The 24,037-nt window shown below is 41.2% G+C and overlaps 1 protein-coding gene across 1 annotated transcript in view; it reads right to left on the bottom strand.

Annotated features, from left to right (window-relative positions):
- Positions 1 to 24,037, bottom strand: part of LOC140453267 (potassium voltage-gated channel subfamily KQT member 4-like) — a gene marked incomplete at its 5' end in the record, with an annotated part of 635,590 nt that overhangs the window by 135,773 nt on the left and 475,780 nt on the right. The window contains 2 exons of the mRNA XM_072547825.1: positions 6,091 to 6,186; positions 16,356 to 16,466. Coding sequence (XP_072403926.1) covers positions 6,091 to 6,186; positions 16,356 to 16,466 — 207 coding nt within the window. The remainder of the gene's footprint in view (positions 1 to 6,090; positions 6,187 to 16,355; positions 16,467 to 24,037) is intronic.

Raw genomic sequence — 24,037 nt, 5'->3', positions numbered from 1 at the left:
AACTGAACAAGTGCCTTGTATAGTTTTAGCAAGAAACCCTCCCTCTACTTTTGTACTTCAATCCTGTTGAAACAAAGCCTAACATTCCCCTTTCCTACTATCTAGTGAATTTGATTGCTAGCTTTCTGTGATTTATCCATGAGAACTTTGGGATACGAGTGTTGATGTCTGGGATTTTTTGTCCATCCCGGATTGCCTGGGAGCAGGCATGATGTAGTTCCAAGTCAGGATGATGTGTGACCTGGAAAGCAGCTTTCAGGTGGTGGTAATGCCCTTGTTCTTCAAGATGGTAATAATTTGGGAGGTTCTGTTGGAGGAGCCTAGGTGAGTTACTGTTATCTGTTTCATTCTTCGATTTTAATTTTTGTACACAGTGCTGGAACCCTTTGGGAGATTTTCTGCCCAGCCCACCATGGGCAAAAAGCAGCTTCTTAGGTTCTTCTCAGGTGGCACAACCTAGTTTCCTCACAAATTATTCCTTGCAAATCTGAAATCATCATAGAATCATAGAATCCCTATAGTGTAGAAACAGGCCATTTGGTCCAAGTCCATACCGACCCTCCAAAGAGTATCCCACCCAGGCCTATTCCCCTACCCTATTACTCTACATTTCCCCTGACTAATGCCCTGAGCCTACACATCCCAGAACACCATGGCCAATTCAGCACGGCCAATTCACCTAACCTCCACATCTTTGGACTGTGGGAGGAAACTGGAGCAGCTGAAGGAAACCCATGCAAACACAGGGAGAATGTGCAAACTCCACACACACTGAGGCTGGAATCAAACCTGGGTCCCTGGCGCTGTGAGGCAGCAGCACTAACCACTGAGCCACTGAGCCACTCTAAATGTGACACAATGGTGAAGACTGCTCCTCCAAACAGAAACTGGCTCTCTCCTGCTCTTACTTAGGCAGGCTATTAGCAATGAACATGGGAAAGATACAATCTGTGAATGGAGCAGCAATAGGAGGGTAGGTGCTAGTCATGAGGGAGTCTCTGGGCTAAGTGTCTGCTAGAGACTGGTCCAACTGGTGGTTGGGTGAAAATCATATGAACACAGGAATTAGGAGCAGGGGTAGGGCATTCAGTCTCTTGAGTCTGGTCCAACATTCAATAAGAAGGGCTGATGTTTTTACCTTTTGACTTCCACATTCCCATCCATTCCCAATTATCTTCCATGCCATATTCTATGATCTATTTACCTGCACCTATAAAACATTCAACTACCGCCTTCTGAGGCAAAGTCACAGAATCCTCTAAGACAAAACAATTCTCCTCATCTCTGTCCCAAAAGGGCAACCCCTAATTTTAGAAATCGCCCACAAGAGAAAACATCTTTTTCAAACCATGTCTTCAAGACTATTCAGGATCTTATACAGTTCAAACAAATCACTCCTCACTCTTTGAAACTATAGTGGATTTACATCCAACTTGTCCAAACTTTTCTCATAAACATATCAATAAGGACCCTCACCAACTTTTACAGATGCACTATTGAAATTTGTGGGCGGCACGGTGGCACAGTGGTTAGCATTGCTGCCTCACAGCGCCAGAGATCCGGGTTCAATTCCAGCCTCAGGCGACTGACTGTGTGGAGTTTGCACATTCTCCCCGTGTCTGCGTGGGTTTCCTCCGGGTGCTCCGGTTTCCTCCCACAGTCCAAAGATGTGCAGGTCAGGTGAATTGGCCATGCTAAATTGCCCGTAGCGTTAGGTAAGGGGTAGATGTAGATGTAGGGGTGGGTTACGCTTCGGCGGGGCGGTGTGGACTTGTTGGGACGAAGGGCCTGTTTCCACACTGTAAGTAATCTAATCTAATCTAATCTAATCTGAAAGCATACTGTGCGAGTGCATACTGACCTGGTATGGCAAGGACCATAAGAAACTACAGAAGGTGGTGTGCACAGCCCAGACCATCATGGAAGCCAACCTTCCATCTACCTGCTGCGGAAAGGCTGCCAACATCATCAAAGACAGATTGCACCTCAGTAATAATCTCTACAACCTCTTCTGTCAGGTAAAAGACACAGAATCCTGAACACACACACTAGCAGGTTCAGGAATAGCTTCTTCCCGACCATTCTTAGACTGATGAATGCACTCTCGAGCCTCAAATAATGCTGATCCTGCTAACATTGATCTCGCCTAGCGCACACCCTGTGCAATGTAACCTGGATGCCTCTGTCTAAGTCTTTTTACTCTGTACACCCTCGTTTAATACAAACTGTCTGCATGTACTGCTCATAAACAAAGCTTTTCACTGTACTTTAGCACACAGGACAATAAATCAATTGATAAGAGAACCTGCTCAATCTCGGCATTGATCGAATAAATCTCCTCCTAATCACCTTCATTATGTTTCAACATCGAAGGAAAAAAACACATACAGCAGTTGAGATGTGGAGTCACCAATGCCCTGTACAACTGCAGCCTAACAACCTTACTTTTAAATACAATTCTCTTACAATAAGCTATCAGTCTTACAGAATTAGAATTCTTACAGTGTGAAAGCAAGCCATTTGACCCATCGAGTTCACACCGATGCTCCAAAGAGCATTCCACCCAGACCCAACCCATCTCCATAGACCTTGCATCTCCCATGGCTAACTCACCTTACCTACACATCCCTGGACACTATGGGTAATTTAACATGGACAATTGACCTAACTTGCACATCTTTGGATTGTGGGAGGAAACCAGGGCACCCTGAGGAAACCCACACAGACACGGGGAGAATGTGCAAATTCCACACATACAGTCAACTGAGGGTGGAATTGAACTGGGCTTCTGGTGTTGTGAGGCAGCAGTGCTAACCACTGAGCCACCATGATACGCCTTGATAATGTGCAGTGCCTGTATAATAACCTTTTGTTACTATTGACTAGAAAACATAGATCACTCTGCACTTTGGAATTCTGAGGCTGAGATGCAGTATTGGGGGGGGTGGGGGGAAGCCAGAGGTGGTGGTAGCTAGCCACTGGAGGGGGAAAACATACATTTTGCAAGGCGCTTGCTTGTCTCCAGGATTTGAGGGACACTGGAAAGTGCTTACAGGAAGCTGCAAAGGGGATGGTGGAGATGGGATCTGTAATTGGGGACTGGGGAAGACAGGGAAGCTCCAAGGCAGATGGAATGGGAGAAAGGATGGCTGCATGGAAATATTGGGCCCACAGGAAGGTTGCAAGGGGATAAAGGAGATGGCGTCTGCAAGGCAAATGGGGGAAACAGGATGTTGCTGAAAGGGAACAGCAGGGAAGATAATCAACCTGTAACAGGGTCAAAAGGAGATGGGAAGGCCACAGAGGTGCTGGTGGATTGAGGGGCTGTGAGGGAGAGACTGGGAGGTAGGTGGAGCTGTAAGGGAACTGTGGAAAGACAGGGACTTTGCATGACCAGGGAGGATTGCATGAGAGGGAAGCTGCACAGGGGTTGGTGAGAGAGTGAAGCTGCAATAGATGTAAAAGAAAGAGGGAAGTTCTATCAGGATGGTGGGAGAGGATGCGGGGACAGAAGAGACAGAGAGGCTACAAAGAAGGGAACACACTTTTGAACTATTCAACAAATGAACACTTAGCTAACTGGGAGATAGAAAAACTTGAAGTCATCGAGTTCACAAATTATTTGAAAGTGAAGGTGAAATGGATGCAAATTTGCTCGCTGAGCTGGAAGGTTCATTTTCAGACATTTTGTCACCATCCTAGGTAATATCATCAGTGAGCCTCTGGTGAAGCACTGGTGTTAGTGACTTGCTGTCTATTTATGTGTGTAGGTTTCCTTGTGTGGGTGATGTCATTTGCTGTGGTGATGTCATTTCTGTTTTTTTTTTCTCAGAGGGTGGTAAATGGGGTCCAAGTCAATGTGTTTGTTGATGAAGAGTTCCAGTTGAAATGCCATGCTTCTAGGAATTCTCGTGTGTGTCGCTGTTTGGCTTGTCCTAGGATAGATGTGTTGTCCCAGTCGAAGTGGTGAACATCAACTAGCCACAAAAATACATGACCCACTCTCACTAGTATCCTTACATAGAGCTGAGGAAGGACACCACTTCGACTGGGGCAACACATCCATCCTAGGTCAAGCAAAACAGAGACATGTATGAGAATTCCTAGAAGCATGGCATTTCAACTGGAACTGATATCACTAACCCAAGGAAACCTAAACACATAAATAGAAAGCGGGTCATTAACACGAGTGCTTCACCGGAGGCTCACCGATGATGTTACTTAGTATGGTGATGAAATGTCTGAAAACAAACCTTCCAGCTCAGTGAGCAAACTTACATCCAGAACCTCAACCTGAACTACAAATCTTCTCAAAACTTGCTATGAAGATGAAATCTCCAGTTTAAGACTGCATATGTTCAGGAGCAACTGTATGGGAAAAATCTGTTGGGAGCCTTGTGATGCCTGGCACTTAGCAACCACGCTCTCCGACAACATACTGCACCTAAAAGAAGGAAGACATATCTTCTTTCATGAGATCCTCACTAGCAAAATCAAACATGATTTCAGATTCTTGATCAGTCCCTGTTTCAAATATTAAAGGGATTTGATAGGCCAGATAGAGAAATATATTTCTATAGTGAAGGAATTAAGAGCAAAGGGATATGACCTAAAACTTGAACTGGATCATTTAGCATGAGAATAAAATGTACCTTTACACATACAAGAGTAAAAATAAGAAACTCTTTCCTTCAAATGGTTGGGATCTGGAGACAAATGGAGCTTCAAAGTGAAATAAATAAAGTTTTATTTGGTAAAGTATCAAAGAATTATGGAACAAAGTTAGGTTGGTGAAGTTAAGTTCAGGCATAATCTAGCTGAATGGTGATGCAGGCTCAAGAAGCTTCAGTCAGTTCTTAAAGTTATGTTCCCTCAGTGTCTCATCCCTTGTGTTTTACAGACATGTAAGGCTCCTGATTTGTACTGTAGTCTTGCTATTCTTCTCACTCTTTGTATTTACTGTGATATAAGCTTTGACCCTTCACCTCAGGATTTCAAGAATGTAAAGCATTTCAGCTGGACAGCAATAGTTATATTTGGCAAGATCTAACTAAATTTAAACAGTGGATGCAACAATTTTTGATTACTTGTATTCATGTCATATTGGATGAAATAGAAACTTTCAACTTGCTATGGCTGTCACAGAGATTTTCTGTGTGTGTGTGTGTGTGTGACAGAGAGTGTGAGTGTGTATGTTGTGCATGCGTGTGTTTGTGTGTGTCTATTTGAGATGAGGCCATTGGCTGTAAGCTCCCCATTGTTCCTCCTGCTTCCATTTGTCCTTACTCTAACAGTGGAGGAGGCCAAGGATGGACATGGTCAGGGGAGTGGGAGGGCGAATTAAAATGGATGGCAACTGGAAGGTCAGGTTGGTTAATACGTGCAGAGCACAGGTGCTCTGCAAACTAGTCCTTGAATCAGCATTTGGCTTCCCTGCTATAGAGGAGACCATATCAGGAGCAATAGATACAATTGATGAGGTTAGATGACATGCAGGTGAATCTCTGTTGGATCTGGTCTAGCCTCACTGCTCCTCCTCACCTCCCTGACCTATTCTAACCTGTCTATCTTCCTACTCATCTGTTCCACTCCACTGTTCCCACTGACCAATCACAATAACCTCCTACCTGCATCCACCTATCACCATCCCACCTACCCTTCACCCCAGCCCCACCCCACTCTCTCGACTTACTTCTGGGCTCCCCTCCCCCTCCTGATGAAGGGTTTCCACCCAAAACATTGACTTTCCTGCTCCTTGGATGCAGTCTGACCTCCAGTACTCTTCCAGCTTCACATCTATTGACACTAACTTACAGCATCTGCAGTCCTTATTGTCTCTTACTATTTCTGCTGAGCTGTTATACATTTCAGAAGAAGTTTGGGGTTTAGCAGATTAAAGCTTTTCCTTCATTTGGATTGCCAGATTGCTCTTCTTGCACTACATCAAAACCCACCCAAAACTTGTGTTCATTCTTTAGCATTGAGTCTAGGGTAACAAAATATGATGGCACGGCCTGAGCATTTAAGTATTTGTTGTGATTGTAATGTGTTCTCATATGATGCTGACAGAGTGTGCAATTCTTCACTGACCTGAATGAGATTGGCAGCAGGGGTTCTTCTTTTCTCAAAGTGTTTCTGTCGATGTTGTTCTTGCACTTTGAGCGCAAAACCAGAGCCTAGAATTCCCTGCAGACAACACATCATAGTTAATTAATACTTGAGATACAACATTGAATGAAACTGGACATTTTCTGCATTGTGATTAGCAAGTTTGGATTCTATCCTCCTTGCCTGAAGTTGCTAACCTTACTGGAGTCATTCTACATTGCCAAATACAAGTAGTTCTTTTACAATGTGATGGTTGCAATCTTGTGCAACCGTGTGTTATAGAAAAATCTCATTTTAGAAACAGAGCCAACACACGTTTTAAAAGTTTGCGCTTTAGAAACAATGCTCCTAATTTGTCAGTCACGTTACGGTGAATTTGTGTCAACAAAACACGCGTTATAGCAGAACAACCTGTATCCTTCAAATACCTACTTCAACTGGTTAATTTTGACATCTCTCATTGTACTGTAAGTGACTGCAGACTATGGGGATAGCAGAAACAAACACAAACACAGCATCAAATGTGCACAAGATAGTAATTGACACAAGAACCTTGTGTGTTTTTTCTATTCAGCAGTCTAGAGTGTTTGAGGGCTGTTATTGCATCTTCACATTGCCATTGCCTCAGTTGAGAAATCAAACTGAGAAATCAGGATCATCTTGTACGGTTCAACAACACAAGGGTAGTCTATTAAGTCATGGCCTCATTGGGGTCGACCATCCTAGCCAAGTAGAAGTAATAAGTGATAAAGACACATTTTGATAAAGCTTTTCATCCTGCACTCAGCAGCAGAATTTGCAAGAAATAACAAAGTAAAGACAAAATAACATTTATATTGCCTGAAAGGAGAAATCCTGTGGGTAATGGTTACTCATAGAGTCATAGAGTTACAGAGTCATACAACACCCTTCTACCCTTCTGTCCAGCCAGTCCATGCTGAACATAATCCCAAACTAAACTAGAACCACCTGCCTGCTCCTGAACCATATCCCTCTGAACCTTTCCTATTCATGTATCCATCCAAATGTCTTTTAAACATTGTAATTGTATACACATCCACCACTTCGAGAAGTTCATTCCACACGTGAACCAGGTTCTGTGTAAAAAATTGCCTCTTATGTCTTTTTAAAATCACTCTCCTCTCACCTTAAAAATGAACATTTTGGTTGGCAGGCATCAGTTTGGGCCAAAGGGCCTGTCTCTGTGCTGTAGGACTCTGTGACTCTATGACTTTCTAACCTATCCTCAAAGGACTGAGCAATGAAGGCAAGTGAGCCAAATGCCTTTTTAACCTACAGGCTATACAAAGTCATAGATTCCTACAGCAGGGAGATAGGCCCTTTGGCCCAAACTGGTCCATGCTGACCAAAATGAGAATCCACACTAACCCCATTTCCCTGCACTTGGCCCACATCCTTCTAAACCATTCCTAACCATGTATTTGTCCAAATGCCTTTTAAATATTGTTAATATACCCACCTCAAACACATCTGCTGGCAGCTCATTCCATATGCATACCACCCTCCGTGTAAAAAGCTGTCCCTCAGGTTCCCTTTTTCTTTCCCCTCTAACCTTAAACCGATGCCCTCTCGTCCTCGATTCCCCAACCCTGGGAAAAAGACTGAGTGCATTCCACCCTATCCATGCTTCTCATGATCTTATAGACTTCCATGAGGTCCCATCTCAGTCTCTTACGCTCAAAAGAAAAAAGTCTTAGCTTGTCCAACTTCTCCTTAGATCTCAGTCCCTTGAGTCCTGGCAACATCCTTGTAAATTTCTTCTGCACCCTTCCCAGCTTAATAACATCCTTCCTATAGCAAGGTGACCAAAACTGAATATAATACTCCAAATACGGCTTCACCAATGTCCTGTATAACTGCAATATAACTTCCCAATTACTATACTCAATGCCCTGACTGATGAAGGCCAATGTGTCAAAAGCATTTTTCACTGCCCTGTCTACCTGTGACTCCACTTTCAAAGAACTGTACACCTGAACTCCAACATCCCTCTGTTCCACTACACTCCTTAAGGCCCTACCATTCACCATGAAACTCCTACCTTGATTTGATTTTCCAAAATGCAAGACCTCACACTTATCTGTTAAACTCTTTTTGCCATTTCTCAGCCCACTTCCCCAGCTGATCACCTTTTGTAATTATCTTTTGTAATTTCTGATAACTTTCCTCACTATTCACCATACCGCCTATTCTAGTATCATCTGCGAACTTACTAATCATGCTTTGTACATTCTCATTCAAGTCATTGAAATAGATAACTAACACTGACCCCTGAGGCACACCATCAGTAACAGGCCTCCAAGCTGACAAGTATTTTTTCACTGTTATCCTCAGCTTGCTACCATCAAGCCAATTGTGTATCCAATTTGTCAGCTTCCATTGGATTCCATGCAATTTAACCTTCCAGAGCAGTATACCATGTGGAACCTTATCAAAGTCTTAACTAAAATCTATACTGACTACGTAAAGATAAAAACAAGGACTGCAGATGCTGGAAACCAGAGTCTAGATTAGTGGTGCTTGAAAAGCACAGCAGGTCAGGCAGCATCTGAGGAGCAGGAAAATCGACGTTTTGGGCAAAAGCCCTTCATTAGGAATAGATGAAGGGCTTTTGCCCGAAATGTCGATTTTCTTGCTCCTCGGATGCTGCCTGACCTGCTCTGCTTTTCCAGCACCCCACTCTATACTGACTACGTCTACTGATCTGCCCCATCAACATTCTTGATCACTTGATCAAAGAACTCTAACAAACTTGTGAGGCATGATCTCCCATGCACAAAGCCATGTTGACTATCCCTAATCAAACCTTGTCTTTCCAAATGCTCAAACCCTGTCTTTCCATATGTGACACACACTTTAGAGAATTATGTACCTGCACCCCAAGGCCGTATCATCAACTGTATATGCCCTACCCTTGTTTGTTGTACCAAAATGCAATACCTCACTTTTATCCAGATTTAACTCCATCTGCCATTTTTTAGCCCATTGATCCATTCGATCAAGTCCCTTTGTAGTCTTAGAAAACCTTCTTCACTGTCTACTGTGCCACCAACTTTGGTGTCATCCCCAAACTTACGAACCATGCCTTCTATATTCTCATCCAAATCATTTACATGAATGACAAATAAAAGGAGGACCCAGAGCCAATCTCTGTGGAACACCGCTGGTCACAGGCCTCCAGTCCGAAAAGCTACCGTCTACCATTACTCTGTGTCTTCTGCCCTTAAGTCAATTATGTATCCAATTGGCAAACTCACCCTGAATCCCATTTTACCTAATTTTACTAATATATCTACCATGCAGAACCTTGTCAAAGGCTTTACTAATATCCAAATAAACAACATCTACTGCTCTGTCATCATTAACCATTTTTGGTAACTTCCACAAATAGTTCAATCATGTTTGTGAGACACAACTTTCCTCACACAAAACCTTGCTGACAATCTACTCTGATCAGATGATTTACATAGACATAGAACACGTACAATAGGGGTAGGAGTAGGGCAATTGGCCCTTCGAGCCTGCTCTGCTATTTAATGTAATCACAGCTGATCATCCAACTCAGTACCCTGTTCCCGCTTTTGCTCAATATCCTGTGATCCTTTTATCCGTAGGAACAATTTCTATTTCATTCTTGAAAAAAAAATTAATGTTTGACTTTAACTGCATTCTGTGACAGAGAATTTAACAGGCTCACCACACTCTGAAGAAATTCCTCCTCATCTCAGTTTTAAATGGCTTTCTGCATACCCTTTGACCTTGACCTCTAGTTCTGGATTCCCTGGGCATTGCAATGGCCTTCCTGCGTTTACCTTGTCTTTACCTGTTAGAAGTGCATATGTTTCAATCTGAGTGCCACTCATTCTTCTTTATTCCAGTGAATACACTCCTAATCAATCCAGTCTTGCTTTTACATGAGTCTATCATCTCAGGAATGAGTCTGGTAAATCTTTGTTACATTCCCTTCACAGTCAGATCATCCTTCCTCAGAAGAGGGAACCATTATGTCACACAACGCAGTACTCTAGATGTGGTCACATCAAGGTCCTTGACGGAGCAAGAAATCCCTCCTCTTGTTATGAAGAACAACATACTATTTGCTTGCTTAACTACCTGCTATACCTGTGTGTTTACTTTCAGTAAATGGTGAACAAGGGAGTTCAGGTCTTGTTGCACATCCCCCTTTCCAAATCTATCACTACTCAGATAATAATCTGCCTTCCTGTTTGTTTAACCAATATGGATAGTCTCACATTTATCCACATTATAGATCATCTGGCATGCATTTACCTACTCATCCAACTCGTCCAATCTCTGCATCCTCCTCATAATTCATCTGCCCACCAAGCTTTGTGTCATCTGCAAACTTGGAGATATTTCATGTTATTTCCTCATTTAACTCATTAATATATATTGTAAATAACTAGGGTCCAATCACTGGTTCTTGCAGTACTCAATAGGCACTGGCTGCCACTTGAAAAATAACCTATTTAATCCTACTGTGTTTTTTCTCAACCTGTCAGAGCTCTATCCATGTTAGTACACTACCCCGATCCCACATACCTTAATTTTACATGCTAATGTCTTACGTAGGACATTATCGAAGTGCTTCTGAATGTCCATGTAAACCACATCCATAAGCTCCCTGTTATCAACTCTAGGATTTACATCCTCAAAACATTAGTCGGTTTGTCAAGTATGATTTCCCTTTTGTAAATCCATGCTGTCCAATTTTTTCATTGTTTCCAAATGCTTTGCTACTAAATCTTTTATAATCAATCTTAGTATTTTCCCTCTTACTGATATCATACCAACTGGTCTATAATGCCCTGTTTTCTCTCTACCTCCTTTTTAATGGTGGGATTATTTTAGTTACCCTCCAATCCATAGTTGAGAGAATATAAAACGATAACTCTGAATGATGTAGGATCAGCAAGGAAACTGGCATTTAGAAGTTACATTTTATGGCCAATTTTGTTTAATTGTAAATCACATAATCAATATATTCATTGATTATTCTGACATTTGCAGTTTTATTAAATATAACCAATGTAGAATTCGACATTTAAACATCATTTGAATTTTCTCAGCTTCATTTGACAAAGAAACACACAATGGGATTGCAATCAGAATGAAGACAATAATCTTTTAGACCTATTGCTGCAAGACAGACAGACATCTGTTTAGTTTCAGATGAACAGCTCCAAGGTTGAACATGAGACATAGTGCTCTCCCAGCTTGTCAGTTCTCATCAAGGAATCATAATAAAGCTGTGCCCGTGTATTAGTATATTAAAAAGTGTAAATGACTATATGTAACCTTTGTATTCGAGAAAGCTTTGTAACGACATATTCGTAATAGTAAAAAAAACCTTCAGCAGTTCTGACCCGAAACATTAATTTTGTTTCTCTCCTCAGATTCTGCTGACCTGCTGAACTTTCTCAGAAATTTCTATTTTTGTTGTTCGAGGTGGTAATCATATAACCCTTACTCTTTAACACATCCTGTTTCACAATTTGTCAAAATTAGCATATTTTCTGATCTTCTATATTTATGTCAGGAACGTAAACTGTTTCCAAACATTCCACACTGCAGAATCAAACAGGGAGAAACAAACGGTGATAAGTAAACGTCTGATTAAGTGGGAACTTCACCAATTAATTGAAGATTGAGCCATGAACTCAAGACATCAATCATTGAGGCCAGGTTACACTTGTCTCTGGTTTGTTTTTAAGTAAGAAGCAAAGAACTTCTATTTTAGTAAAACGGCCATAACAAACTCATGGATGCACATATGGATAATTGACAACCTGAGGAACCAGTCAGGAGATAGTGAGAAGTGTCAGCAGTCAATGCCCATAACTCTCAAGAGTCAATTACAGATTCATCATACATCCCTTTGATTGATGAGCAGTAGGTCTAGCTAAGCTTAGGCCACTCAGAATGTAATTTTGTAATTGTTCATGAGAAGCAATTCTATAATTTGTTACAAACTTCCTGACTTTCTGCACCAGTCTCCTTTTGCCTTATTGGTTAAAATTTCAAAATAAACAGTCACGTAGCTGTATTGGGATTTTATTACTGGGACTCAAAAACTTACACTATTTCTAGGGCCACTTCCATCAGTACTGTAGGATGTGGATTATCAAGCCCTGGGAATTTAACAGCCTTTGATTCCATCATTTCCCTATTCCTAATGATTTCCTTCAGTCTTCCCTCTCACTATGCCCTATGTTCCACAATATTTTGAGATGTAAATAAGCTCCCCCCCCATGTGAAGACAGACCAAAATATGCATTCAATTGATCTGCCATTTCTTTGTTCATGATTATAACTTTTCCTGTTTCAGACTGCAAGGGACCAGCACATTTCATGTATCTATAAAAAGTTTAAAAACAGTTTGTATGTTCCCTGTAAGTTTAGTCTAGTAACAGGTGCAGGAGCATGTCATTCAATCCTATTTTCCCTTAACAGGATGCTGCCGTCCAGCTAAAACGACATCTGCCCATCACACAAATGAGTAATGTGGTCTACGAATTTCAGTGCCGACGTGATACAATGTACATAAACTGTAATTTCCAAAGAACATGGCATATCATATCAAAGAATATATCCTTTGACAGTTTAGAACAAGAAAGGTGCTGACTGTACCCAAACAGCTCATGCCTGTAAAATTTACAACATAATGACCAATATTAAATGAATTTAACTTACTAAATAATCCAGAGTGTGCAAAATGATTATGGTGACAACTAGTCAGATCTTGCTGTGTATACTGAAAGTTACGTACATTAATACACGGAGCCATGTTATTGGGGGAGGGTGATGGCCTAGTGGTTTTATCACTGGACTATTAATCCAGAAACCTCGGGTAACGTTCTGGTGATCCAGAGTTTGAATGCCAACATGGCAGATGATGAAATTTGAATTCAATAAGAATCTGAAATTAGAAGTCTTAGAAATGACCATGGATCCATTGTCGATTGTTAGGAAAATCCCATCTGGTTCACTAAAGTATTTTGGGGACCATGTGTCGTGTGTAGATGACACTAAAATGAATGGTAGAGGAGAGTGTCCAGAGGACATTGAAAGTCTGCACAGAGATATAGAGAGATTAATTGAGTGGGCAAGGGTCTGGCAGATGGAATACAAAGTTGGCAAATGGTAGGAGTAACAACAAAATGGACTTTTATTTAAATGGTGAAAAATTGCAGCATGCTGCTATGCAGAGGGACGTGGGTGTCGTTATGCATGAATCACAAAAAATTGGTTTGCAGGTGCAGAAGGTAATTAAGGAGGCAAATGGAATATTGTTCTTCATTGCTAGAGTGATGGAGTTTAAAAATAGGAGGTTATGCTGCAGCTGTTTAGGGTGTTGGTGAGAGCACACCTAGAGTACCGTGTACAGTTTTGATCTCCTTACTTGAGAAAGGATGTAGTGGTACTGAGGAGGTTTACTAGGTGGATTCTGAACTTGAGAAGGTTGGCTTATGAGGAGAGATTGGGTAGACAGAGACTGTACTTACTGGAATTTAGAAGACTGAGGGGGTGATCTTTTAGGAGCATATAAAATTATGAAGGGAATAGATAGGATAGAAGCAGGGAGGCTGTTTCCACTGGCGGGTGACACCAGAACTCAGGGGCATAGCCTCAAAATAAGGGGGAGCAGATTTTGGACTGAGTTGAGGAGGAACTTCTTCACTCAAAGGGTTGTGAATCTGTGGAATTCCCTGCCAAGTGAAGCAGTTGAGGCTAAATGTTGAATGTTTTTAAAGGCAAAGGTAGATAGATTTCTAAACAATAAAGGTTATGGTCAGCAGGTGGGTAAGTGGGTTGAGTCCACAAAAAGATCAGCCATGATCTTATTGAATGGCTGAGCAGGCTCGATGAGCCAGATGGCCTACTCCTGCTCCTAGTTCTTATTTACAGACAGAAAGAACAAGTAAACACACTGCACTCATTTCAACGCAACAAAATAGGCGACGGCCATTTTTTGGTTCATTTCTTGGAGCAATGCATTGACTAATCAGAATCAACCTGCTTATTTTAAAATAAACTTTAAACAAATCCTCACGTGGAGGTGCATACGCTGCAGGTAAGGATGCCCCTAACCAGACTCCACAGCAATGGATGAATGGACACCGCACAACAATCGCCAGAGAGGGATGTTCCCTCCCAGTGGGCAACACTTCAGCGCTCAGGGACATTCGGCCTCGGATCTTCAGGTGAGCTTCCTCCAAGGTGGATTTCAGGATATGCAACAATGCAGAGGTGCCCAGCAGAGGCTGATAGCAACGTTCGGTACCCATGGAGGATGACCTCAACCAGGATTTGGGTTCACGTCACACTACAGGTTCATGTCCCACTACACCATACATTGGCACACACGCACACAGACACATGACCACACTCTCACACACACACATACAGACATTCTCTCTCTCTCTCTCGCACACACACGTCCTCACACAGACATATAATCTGTTACACTCTATCAAGCATGTCACACACACACCCTCTCTCTCACACACATACTCTCCCTCCCTCACTCACATACCTGTCTCCCTCTCTCCCACACACACACTCTCCCTCTCTCCCACACACACACACAAACCCACCCACACACACACACACACACACAAGTTTATGGGATGAATTTGCATTTGCAGGTACATTCTATTTTGTTCAAAAAGCACACAATCTGTAGGCAGTCAATCCATGTGATATTTTATAAAATCCTACTTTGGAAATAGAACCAGTCTGACTCAAGGTTGTGATACAGACAGGTTCTAACCTCACAACTTTAATGCAACTTCTGAGCTGAGATGTCACTTTTTTTCTCCTGATAAAACCTTACGTTGTCTCAGAACTGTGACTTTGAAAGAAGATCTATGGTTTACATATTAATCAATCAAAACCTGCAGCCTCACTCTAAGTAATTAAAGACTTAACAACAATCTATGTTTGTACAATACATCACATCAGTTGTATGGCACTTTGATCTTTTACTATGAATTCTGTGTTCTATGGTCCTGTCCCACTAGTTCCTTGATGAAGGTGCAGCGCCTTGGAAGCTTGTGCTTACAAATAAATCTGTTGGACTATAACCTGGTGTTGCATGATTTTTAACTTTAAACAAATCCTGGCAGTTAACTATGTTATGATTCAATGGGGATGGCATGCTGGAAATCTCGTTATTTCCAGCTTTGCTACAAATGTGAAAATTTAATGAAACTACTGAAACATCCAATTTATCTCTGAATGACTGCCCTCCAGGACAAAAACAAACCACAAGAGGTTTCTTCACTAACTGTAAAAATAATTATATTTTGTAACATACTTAAATTTAACAGAAACAATTAAAGGATATGTAATTTAAGTAACTTAAACTTGGCCCTTTTTATAATTTCCACAGATACAAAGAGAAGCAGATAAGACACAAGTATTGAGTGGTCAATACAAAACAGTTGTGTAGTAAAAGTCCAATTCACAAAACCAGATGGGCTGGTTTCACAATTCGTTTGATTCTCCAATTATGACACAATGTTATCTGAACAGAGAAGGCCAGTGTTCAATTCACCAGTTGATTTGGGGACATGAGCCTTTCTCTTCCTTTACAATTCAGTATTATTTCTTTCAGCATTTCTGAATGTATTCCTTTTGCTCTTTCAAGAGAAAATTGGAAAGTGCCACTTTACAGAGAAAGGGGTAGAGAGAGATTTATGCAGCCAATTTTTGAAGGTTTCCTTATTTCTTTCTTTTCATTCTCCTCACATAATCTGTATTAAGGTAAACCTTGACCATTTATAGGGCTTTTGCTACGCTGAACCCTTATGGTCCCACATGTGGTGGCAATTCATCTGAACTGAATGTTACCAGAAGATAAAGATATATCATTGTCTCTCAATGAGTTTCACTTGCATTTTCCCAGCTGCAAAAACCTACTTGTACAATATCCCATTTTTTAAAGGCAACTTCCATTTTTCCTGATTTTCAGTTCACAGTCCACAATAAAAGAAGATGTGGCCTCTTACAACTAACAGTCATCATTAACTGGTGTACTTTCATTGCAATGCCTTTACTAATGAAAGTCGAATTGCCAACCAATCTACAATCTCCCCTCATACAGTATAAAGGTTATCTTCCCTGCTCTTTAGTATTTTTTGTGAATTGTCCTAATGAAGGTAATATGACCAGCTTTTAGAACATGTGTATTATATACTTACAGCTGGTAGAGCAAAGAAAGAGACTCCTAATAGTGCAAATCCTGCTGCCAGCATTCGACCAAGCCATGTTTGTGGAGTTTTATCACCATAGCCGATTGTTGTTAGTGTAACCTGCAAAATGAGAGAAGTGATTTTTCAAAAAATGGGTCTTGTAAGTCATTTAAATCTATTCTTCCGCCCCAAGTTGTCTGATCATCTTAACCATGCTGAGTAAGATTAGGGATCGCACAATATCTGGTCAGGCAGACACCAGCTCTCACTGTTCTGTGGTACTTTGCAGCCAGATTTCTTCTCCAAACTGGGTGTGGAGTAAAAGGTTAACTATACCTTTAATCTAATAATTGCTACTGAGCATGTGCATCAGGAGCCAAATCAAAATGATGTCAGGTTACGTGGAAGTGGATCAGGCTCCAGAGATGTTTTCTCTTATGGTCCCCTGTACAAAGTGAACAATTTAATGAAAATTGTTGATACTCACTGACAAGAATGTGAACTGGCTTCTATTAAAAACCTGGACCTTACCACATTGGGTAAAGTACAGGAAGAGTGGAATAGTGTTGGTGCAACATAGGATTGAAGAAACTGAACCAAACTGCAACATCCAAAGCAAATCTACAGCAAGCTGTTGTTTTACTCACTGGATGGTCTTAAGACCTGGACATATGAAAACTGAGCAGCCTATTAGAAGCCTTGGAGAGGGTACTAGATAATTATTTGGATAAAAATGATGTGCGCAAGTCGACGGTAAAAAGCAGGAAATTAGCACTCGGTAATGAAGCTCATTTAATGAGCCAGAGCAGGCACAGTAAGCTGAATGGACTCCTAATGCACCCATAACACCTCTGCGATTAAAACAAGACTCCAAATCTGTTGTCAAATTTAACTTTAGTCAATGTTAAATGGTTTGCTGATAGAGAAGAAAGGTGAGAAAACCTGGAGATACTGAGAGTGTTGGTCAGAGTGGGACAGGGAAATCACTTAAGATAATGGGATGAAGAAGTTAGAGATAAGAAAAGCTTTCTTCACACAAGGCCATGCGATGTACTCTCTGAAGTAATGGAAAAATAAGTCCTGTACTCAGAAGACTAACCTATAACTAAACAGAGGTAATCTGTATGTTGGGAGGTAAACAATTTCCTCAGAAAGAACATAAAATACTAATCTCTGATCTGAAGAAAAATAGTAATTTAAAAAATGTGCACTGATAAAGGCTCAGCTGTCAATGCTTTTACATTTCAATGTACAAGGAGAGTGCAAATTATTTTACATTGATAGAAATGCCTACTCAGGGAAATTTAATGGATGGTGGTTTTGTCCAAATAGTTATCCAGATGAGTATTGTTGAATCACACTTATTGAAAATGAAGCATGAAATAAAAAGGATTAGGGTATTTCAGACACTTTACAAACTAGAAGATAAAGACATTCAAACAACCATAGGAACATGAGAACAGGAGTAGACTACTCAGCCTTTTGAGCATGTTCTACTATTCAGTCAGATCATGTCTAACTCCATATACATGCTTTCAGCCCCTCTCCCTTAATAAGTTTGCTTAACAAAACTTAATCTATTTCAGATTTTAAATTAACAACTGATCTGCCATCCACCACCGTATTTGGAAGAGTGTTCCAATCATCTACAACTTATCGTGTATATAAGTGCTTCCCTTAAGATCTCTTCTGAATGCTGGGGCCCTTCTATTGCATCCCCTAGTTCAAGAATCCCCCACCAGTAGAAATAGTCTATCTTTATAACCAGCTAAGCAAGATTATTCACTAAGGAAAACAGAAATTGTTGGAAAAGCTCAGCAGGTCTGGCAGCATCTATGAAGAGAAATCAAAGTTAAGTTTCAGGTGCGGTGACCCTTTCTCAGCATCTGATAAATGAAAATTGACTTAAAATGACAGAGGTAGAGATAAAAGATAGGATTAGTGATGAGGACAGTGATAAACAGCAAATCTATTGTAGCCAAAAGTCTGATGGGAATCTGTTTAAATATGCCCAACCATTACCAAGGTTAACGATAAGGATATAGAAGCTATTTTCATTTCATTTGAGCAAGGGGCAAAACAAATGAAATGATCACTGGTTTGTGGGCATGGTTGATTCAATCAAAGTTGGTAGGTAGAGCTAGTGAGGTGTTTGCGTCATTATCAGAGGTAGTATCTGGAGAGTATGATGAGGTGAAAAAATTATCTTAAATACATCTAAGCTAGTGCCAGAAGCCTACAGACAAGGTTTTAGGAATCTCAGGAGGGAACCTGGTCAAACTCACACTGAGTTTAAAAGATTAAAAGGAACAACTTTTGATGGGTGGATAAGGGCATTGAAAATAGGTCAAACATATGACTCTCTTAGAGAGACTGATATTTTAGTGGAGATAATAAATTCACTTCCTGAAGTAGTGAGAACTCATGTGGAAGAGTGCAAAAAACTGCAAGAATAGCAGCTGAAATGGCAGATGATTATGAGTTGGTTCATAACATCAAAGTTTGGCTTCTGACATCAATTTCAACTGAAATTGGGGAAAAGAGAAATCTTCATGTACAGGAAAAGGAAATCTCATTGAGGATAGTAAAGATAGTTTACCACAGGTTAAAAAGGATGGGGAAAGAGAAGGAAAAAATCTCATTTGCTTTCATTGTTCTAAAGCACCTTGAAGTTGCTGTGTTAATGGTTTAAAAAAAAATACTGGGAAGATGGATTTGGGAAAACAGGATAAGCAATGGGCTTTGTTAAAGAGGTAAAGGAAAGCTCAGGGGAAGCAAAAGACCTGCAAAAGAACGTACAGCCTGCTTAGAGGTTGGTCGATTAGAAAGTGCCAGATCTCTTAAGAATTTATTTGCATAGGAGGAGGAGCAGGTAAAGAAATAAATATTTTAAGAGATGTGGGAGCAAATTGATCTTTGATGGTGAGAAATGAAGAGGTATGCAATTCAGAAGGAGTATTGTCAGAAAAGATGGTAATATAGTGAAGAGTAGTGTTCCATCCTATAAGGTGAATAGTGTAGAGTAGTGTTCCATCCTATAAGGTGAGTAGTGTTCCATCCTATAAGGTGAGAGTAGTGAAGAGTAGTGTTCCATTGAGTTAAATCCCAGAGGAAATTTAACATGTCTTGAAAGAGTTATTACAAACACACGGAGAGGTATATTGGAATAAGCTCAAAGTACCAAATTGATGATGCATCGTGTCCAAATAGAAAATGCTGTTCTAATTAAGCAATAGCCTTAACCCTCTAAAATTCAAAAAGAGATTGAAAGCATACTCAGAGATGACATAAATGGAGTGAATTGCAGCAAATGAAGCCAAATGGGGGCGCCAAAACCAGATGGTATCTAATACTTATTGTGTGGACTATTGCAAATGCAGTTACAAAATCTGATTCATATCCTGTAGTGATTGAACCCAGGGCCAGGTGGATCTCATTGACGATGAGATCCTTGATTGGGGTTATTGACTTGGGCCAATCAGGGAGCCCTGGCTGACAGATAAGAACAGGAGTGACGCCCCTCTTCCGCGGTTATGTTAGAGCCCGGGTGTCCTTGGAGAAGGAGCACGCGGTGTCCACCAACACCCTGGAGTCGTTCAGGGAGAGGTGGGCGCCGCAGGGAGTGGAGTGTATTATTTCCCCGTCCAACTCTATTTTGATTTAGTCCCTACCCTCCCCTTCACTGTTTTGATCACACAGCATTGCCCTTTGATGTGAAGGGCAGTGCTTGTCACTGGCCACTCGGGTGTTTTTCATATCTTCCTGGTGGTGGAAATTGAATAAAGATTCGTGCACTTTGTGTCTTTCACTGTGTCTCACACCTGCACACACACACACCATGGGTGCTGGGGAAAAAATAAGCACTACCGCAGTTAGGCGGTAGTGTGGGGGTTAAAAAAAAAGAAAAAAAAGATAAACAGGAAATTTAGACGGTCTCCTTCGTCTCGGAACTAGCTTTGAGCTGGCTGGTCAGACCCCATGTATCATGCAAATGTAAATAAAGGGTGACTTGGTGATGGGATACTGTCTTCTGTGCAGATATTTCAGTGGCGACATGTGAAAACAGTACATGCTTAAAAAATATTCACTTGCAACAATCATCTTTGAGTTGGGGTAAGCATTTTCGGTATCATGTCTTTATTTGGGAAGTTTGACTTTTTTGGTCCTGCCATTGAAGACTAAGCCCAGTATGTGGAAAGAATATGACCTTTTCCTGGGCAAATGACACTGGAGCGGACGAAAAGCAATGAGTAGTCCTTGCGACTGCTTGTGGACCTGCAGCATTTTCAGTGATGAGGAGCATAGCTTTCCCTGAGGCACCAGATACTAAAACCTTTCAACAATTGATTGATTTAATTACGAAATATTATGATCCCAAATCTCCACTAATTCTGAGTCACCACTGGCTTTATTCAAATATTCTAGAACACGAGGAATCCATATTGGGATTTTTGACAAGGTTAAGATGACTGTCAGAGGCATGTGAGTTTGGGTTAACTCTGAATGAGATGCTGAGAGACCATTTGGTATCTGGGATTAATTACATAACTACACAAAAGTGTCTACAGCCTGAAGCCCAACTGGACTTCAAACAGGCTTTGTCGTTAGAAAATGCAGGAAACAGAATATGGGAACTACAGCGCATCCCAATGGAAATGGAAACCCTGACATGTCCCAACACCACTTAAGTGTAGGCAAGCGCAGAGCCTCAGTCAGAGCAAACCCTGAGCAAAGGAACCCTAGGTTAGTCCACAGCAAAATCCCACAACACAGCTGAGCCTTGGCCAAATAGCTAAATGTTTTTACAATAGCTGGCAAGCTATTGTAGTTGCTGTCCGTATGTGGATTCAAGAAAGCAAAGGAGTCCTACGAGCCCTGACCGGAGTAAAATAACTCATAGGCTAGTATCCAGAAGGGTGCACACCCTGGAAAGTCCACCTACATGTGGGTTGGAACAGTTGAATTGCTCAGCAACATCCAAATCAGAACAGATTAAAAGAAATGTCTAGTTAAGATTAGATTACCTACAGTATGGAAACAGGCATTTTGGCCCAACAAATCCACACAGACCCTCCAAAGGGTAACTCACCCAGACCCATTCTCCTACCCTATATTTACCCCTGACTAATGCACCTATCACGATGGGCAATTTAGCATGACCAATTCACCTGCACACCTTTGGATTGTGGGAGGAAACCGGAGCACCTGGAGGAACCCATGTAGACACGGGGAGAATGTGCAAACTCCACACAGTCGCCTGATGCAGGAATTGAACCTGGGTTCCTGGCACTGTGAGGCAGCAGTGCTAACCACTGAGCCACCGTGCCACCCAAATGGTCACTCGGTTCTCATGTAGGTCAATAGCGGCACAGATGTATCAATGATTGCAGAATCAGGCTTTAACAGGATTCACTCTGCAATCCAACCCTTAAGTTTGTGCAAGGCCTCAGCCAGACTGAGAACATAGACTGGGGAACCGTTGCAGATTAAGGGTACAACTTTGATTCTGTTCTCTCATGAGAAGCAGTTGATGCAGTTACCACTGATGGCAGTAAGACACTTGGGCCCAAGCCCATCGGGGCAAAATTGGTTGAGAAAGATTCACCTTGATCGGGTCAACATTTTTCAATTAAAAAATGGCTGCCCAAGTGAGGTCCTAATTAAGTATCCAGAAGCTTTTCAGGAAGGGCCAGGGACTATCAAAGGGGCCAAGGCTACCCTACATGTTGACCAGGAAGCTATTCCTTGATTTTGCAGCACCCACCTAGTGCCATTTTCCTTACAGCAAAAGTAGAGGCAGAAATCAGGCTGGAAGGGAAGGAATCATCAAACCAGTGCAGTTTGCAAATAGGGCACTGCCATTTCTACCAACATGAAACCTGATGGCTTGATTAGCCTTTGTGGATATTTCAAGCAAATGGTAAGCTGCTTCTTGCAGCTGGAGAAATACCCAATTCCTCGCACAGAGGGCTTGCACACAAAACTGGCGGAGGGGTTGTCATTTACAAAGTTGGATATGAGCCATGCCTCCCTGCAACTGCTACTAGATGAGGAATCCCATAAGTGCGCCACATTTCATAACCATAAGGGTTTGTGAAAATATACAAGATTGGTTTTTGAGGTGGCATCAGGCTGTGCTTTTTTCCAGCTGACAGTGGAGAACATTTTACAAAGGCTACCCCAGGTTGCCATTTATCTGGATGATGTGCTAATAACTGGGAAGATCAAAAATAGAGTACTTGGAGAATTTGGACATAGTGCTTAAACATTTTCTTCAGGCTGACGTACACCTTATAAGGAAAAAAATGTGTGTTCCAGACATTCTAACTGATCTACTTAGGCTACAGAGTTAACAAAACCAGATTATACACAGTTAGTTCACATCCTATTCCATGTTTGGAAGACTGAATTGAGAAGGTGGGCCAAGCAACTTATATTTCTAAGTTGGATCTGCTCAGAGGATACTGGTCGCTACCTTTATCCAAAACAGCGAGGGAAATTTCAACTTTCATGACAGCGGATGGACCTTACCAGTTTAAAGTCATGCCGTTTGGCATAAGGAAAGTAGCAGTCCCATATCAAAGACTAACCAATAAGGTAATTTCAGGATTATTCAATTGTATGTTGTACGTGGATGATCTGGTGATTTTTAGTCACACATGGAAGGAACATTTGGAGCATCTAGCGGAATTGTTTGATTAACTTCAGAAGGCGGCCTCAGTGGTATCCTTGAGTTTTCAGAAGCCCAAGTCACGTTTCTAGGCAATATCATTGTGCATGGACAAATGGCCCCATAGGATGTGAAAACAAAGGTTATTGGGGATTTCCCCATATGTCAGCAAATACAGAAGTACTGCGATTCCTGGGACAGAGTGTTTTTATCGAAAATGCATTGCAAATTTTAGTAGTGTGTCTGCTCCATTGATTGACATGTTGAAAATATGCAGAAAGTTACAGTGGATGGAGGAGTTTTAGGAGACATTTGCAAGGCTGAAAGCTGTTTTGACTACTGCTCCAGAGTTAGCAATACCTAACTAGGCAAAGTCATTCAAGGTGGCTATTGATACAAATGATGTGGTAGTGAGTGCTTCACTCTTACAAGACGATGATGAGATAATAGAAAGTCTTAGTGGATATTTTGTCTGCAAGTTCAATATTCACCAAAATAAATATTCCACCATTGAGAAAGAAACCTTGAATTTGGTGTTCACATTGCAATATTTCGATATTTGTTACCAATTATGTATCTGAGACAACTGTCCATACTGATCATAATCCATTACCATTTTTGTAAAAGTCGAAGGATGGAAATACCAGGCTATTTAGATGGAATTCATTGTTACAGCCATTCAGTTTGAAAATTATACACATGGCAGGAAGAGAGAATGAAATTGCTGACACATTGTCATGACTGTGATGAAGGTGAATGGAGTTGTTTGGTGGTGGGTAGAAGAAACAGACTGAAGTGGATTGTAGTTTTGAATGTTTGTATGCTTAGGTTTAATAAATTTTTTATATATCTTATTTCTACAGTACAGGTAGCATGAGACTAAAGCCTTTGAAAATCAAGTCATCTATGTATATTGATGATTCATTATTTTTAAAAGGAGAGGTATGCATCTAAGAATGGTGTGTCTGTCCTGGTTGTCTTGCTGGGGGATGTTGTAAGTCTGGTGTTGAGGCGTCTGTTC

Source organism: Chiloscyllium punctatum, chromosome 27 (genome assembly GCF_047496795.1).
Source record: "Chiloscyllium punctatum isolate Juve2018m chromosome 27, sChiPun1.3, whole genome shotgun sequence".
NCBI lineage: Eukaryota > Metazoa > Chordata > Chondrichthyes > Orectolobiformes > Hemiscylliidae > Chiloscyllium > Chiloscyllium punctatum.
This window is presented reverse-complemented; position numbering and strand designations above follow the sequence as displayed.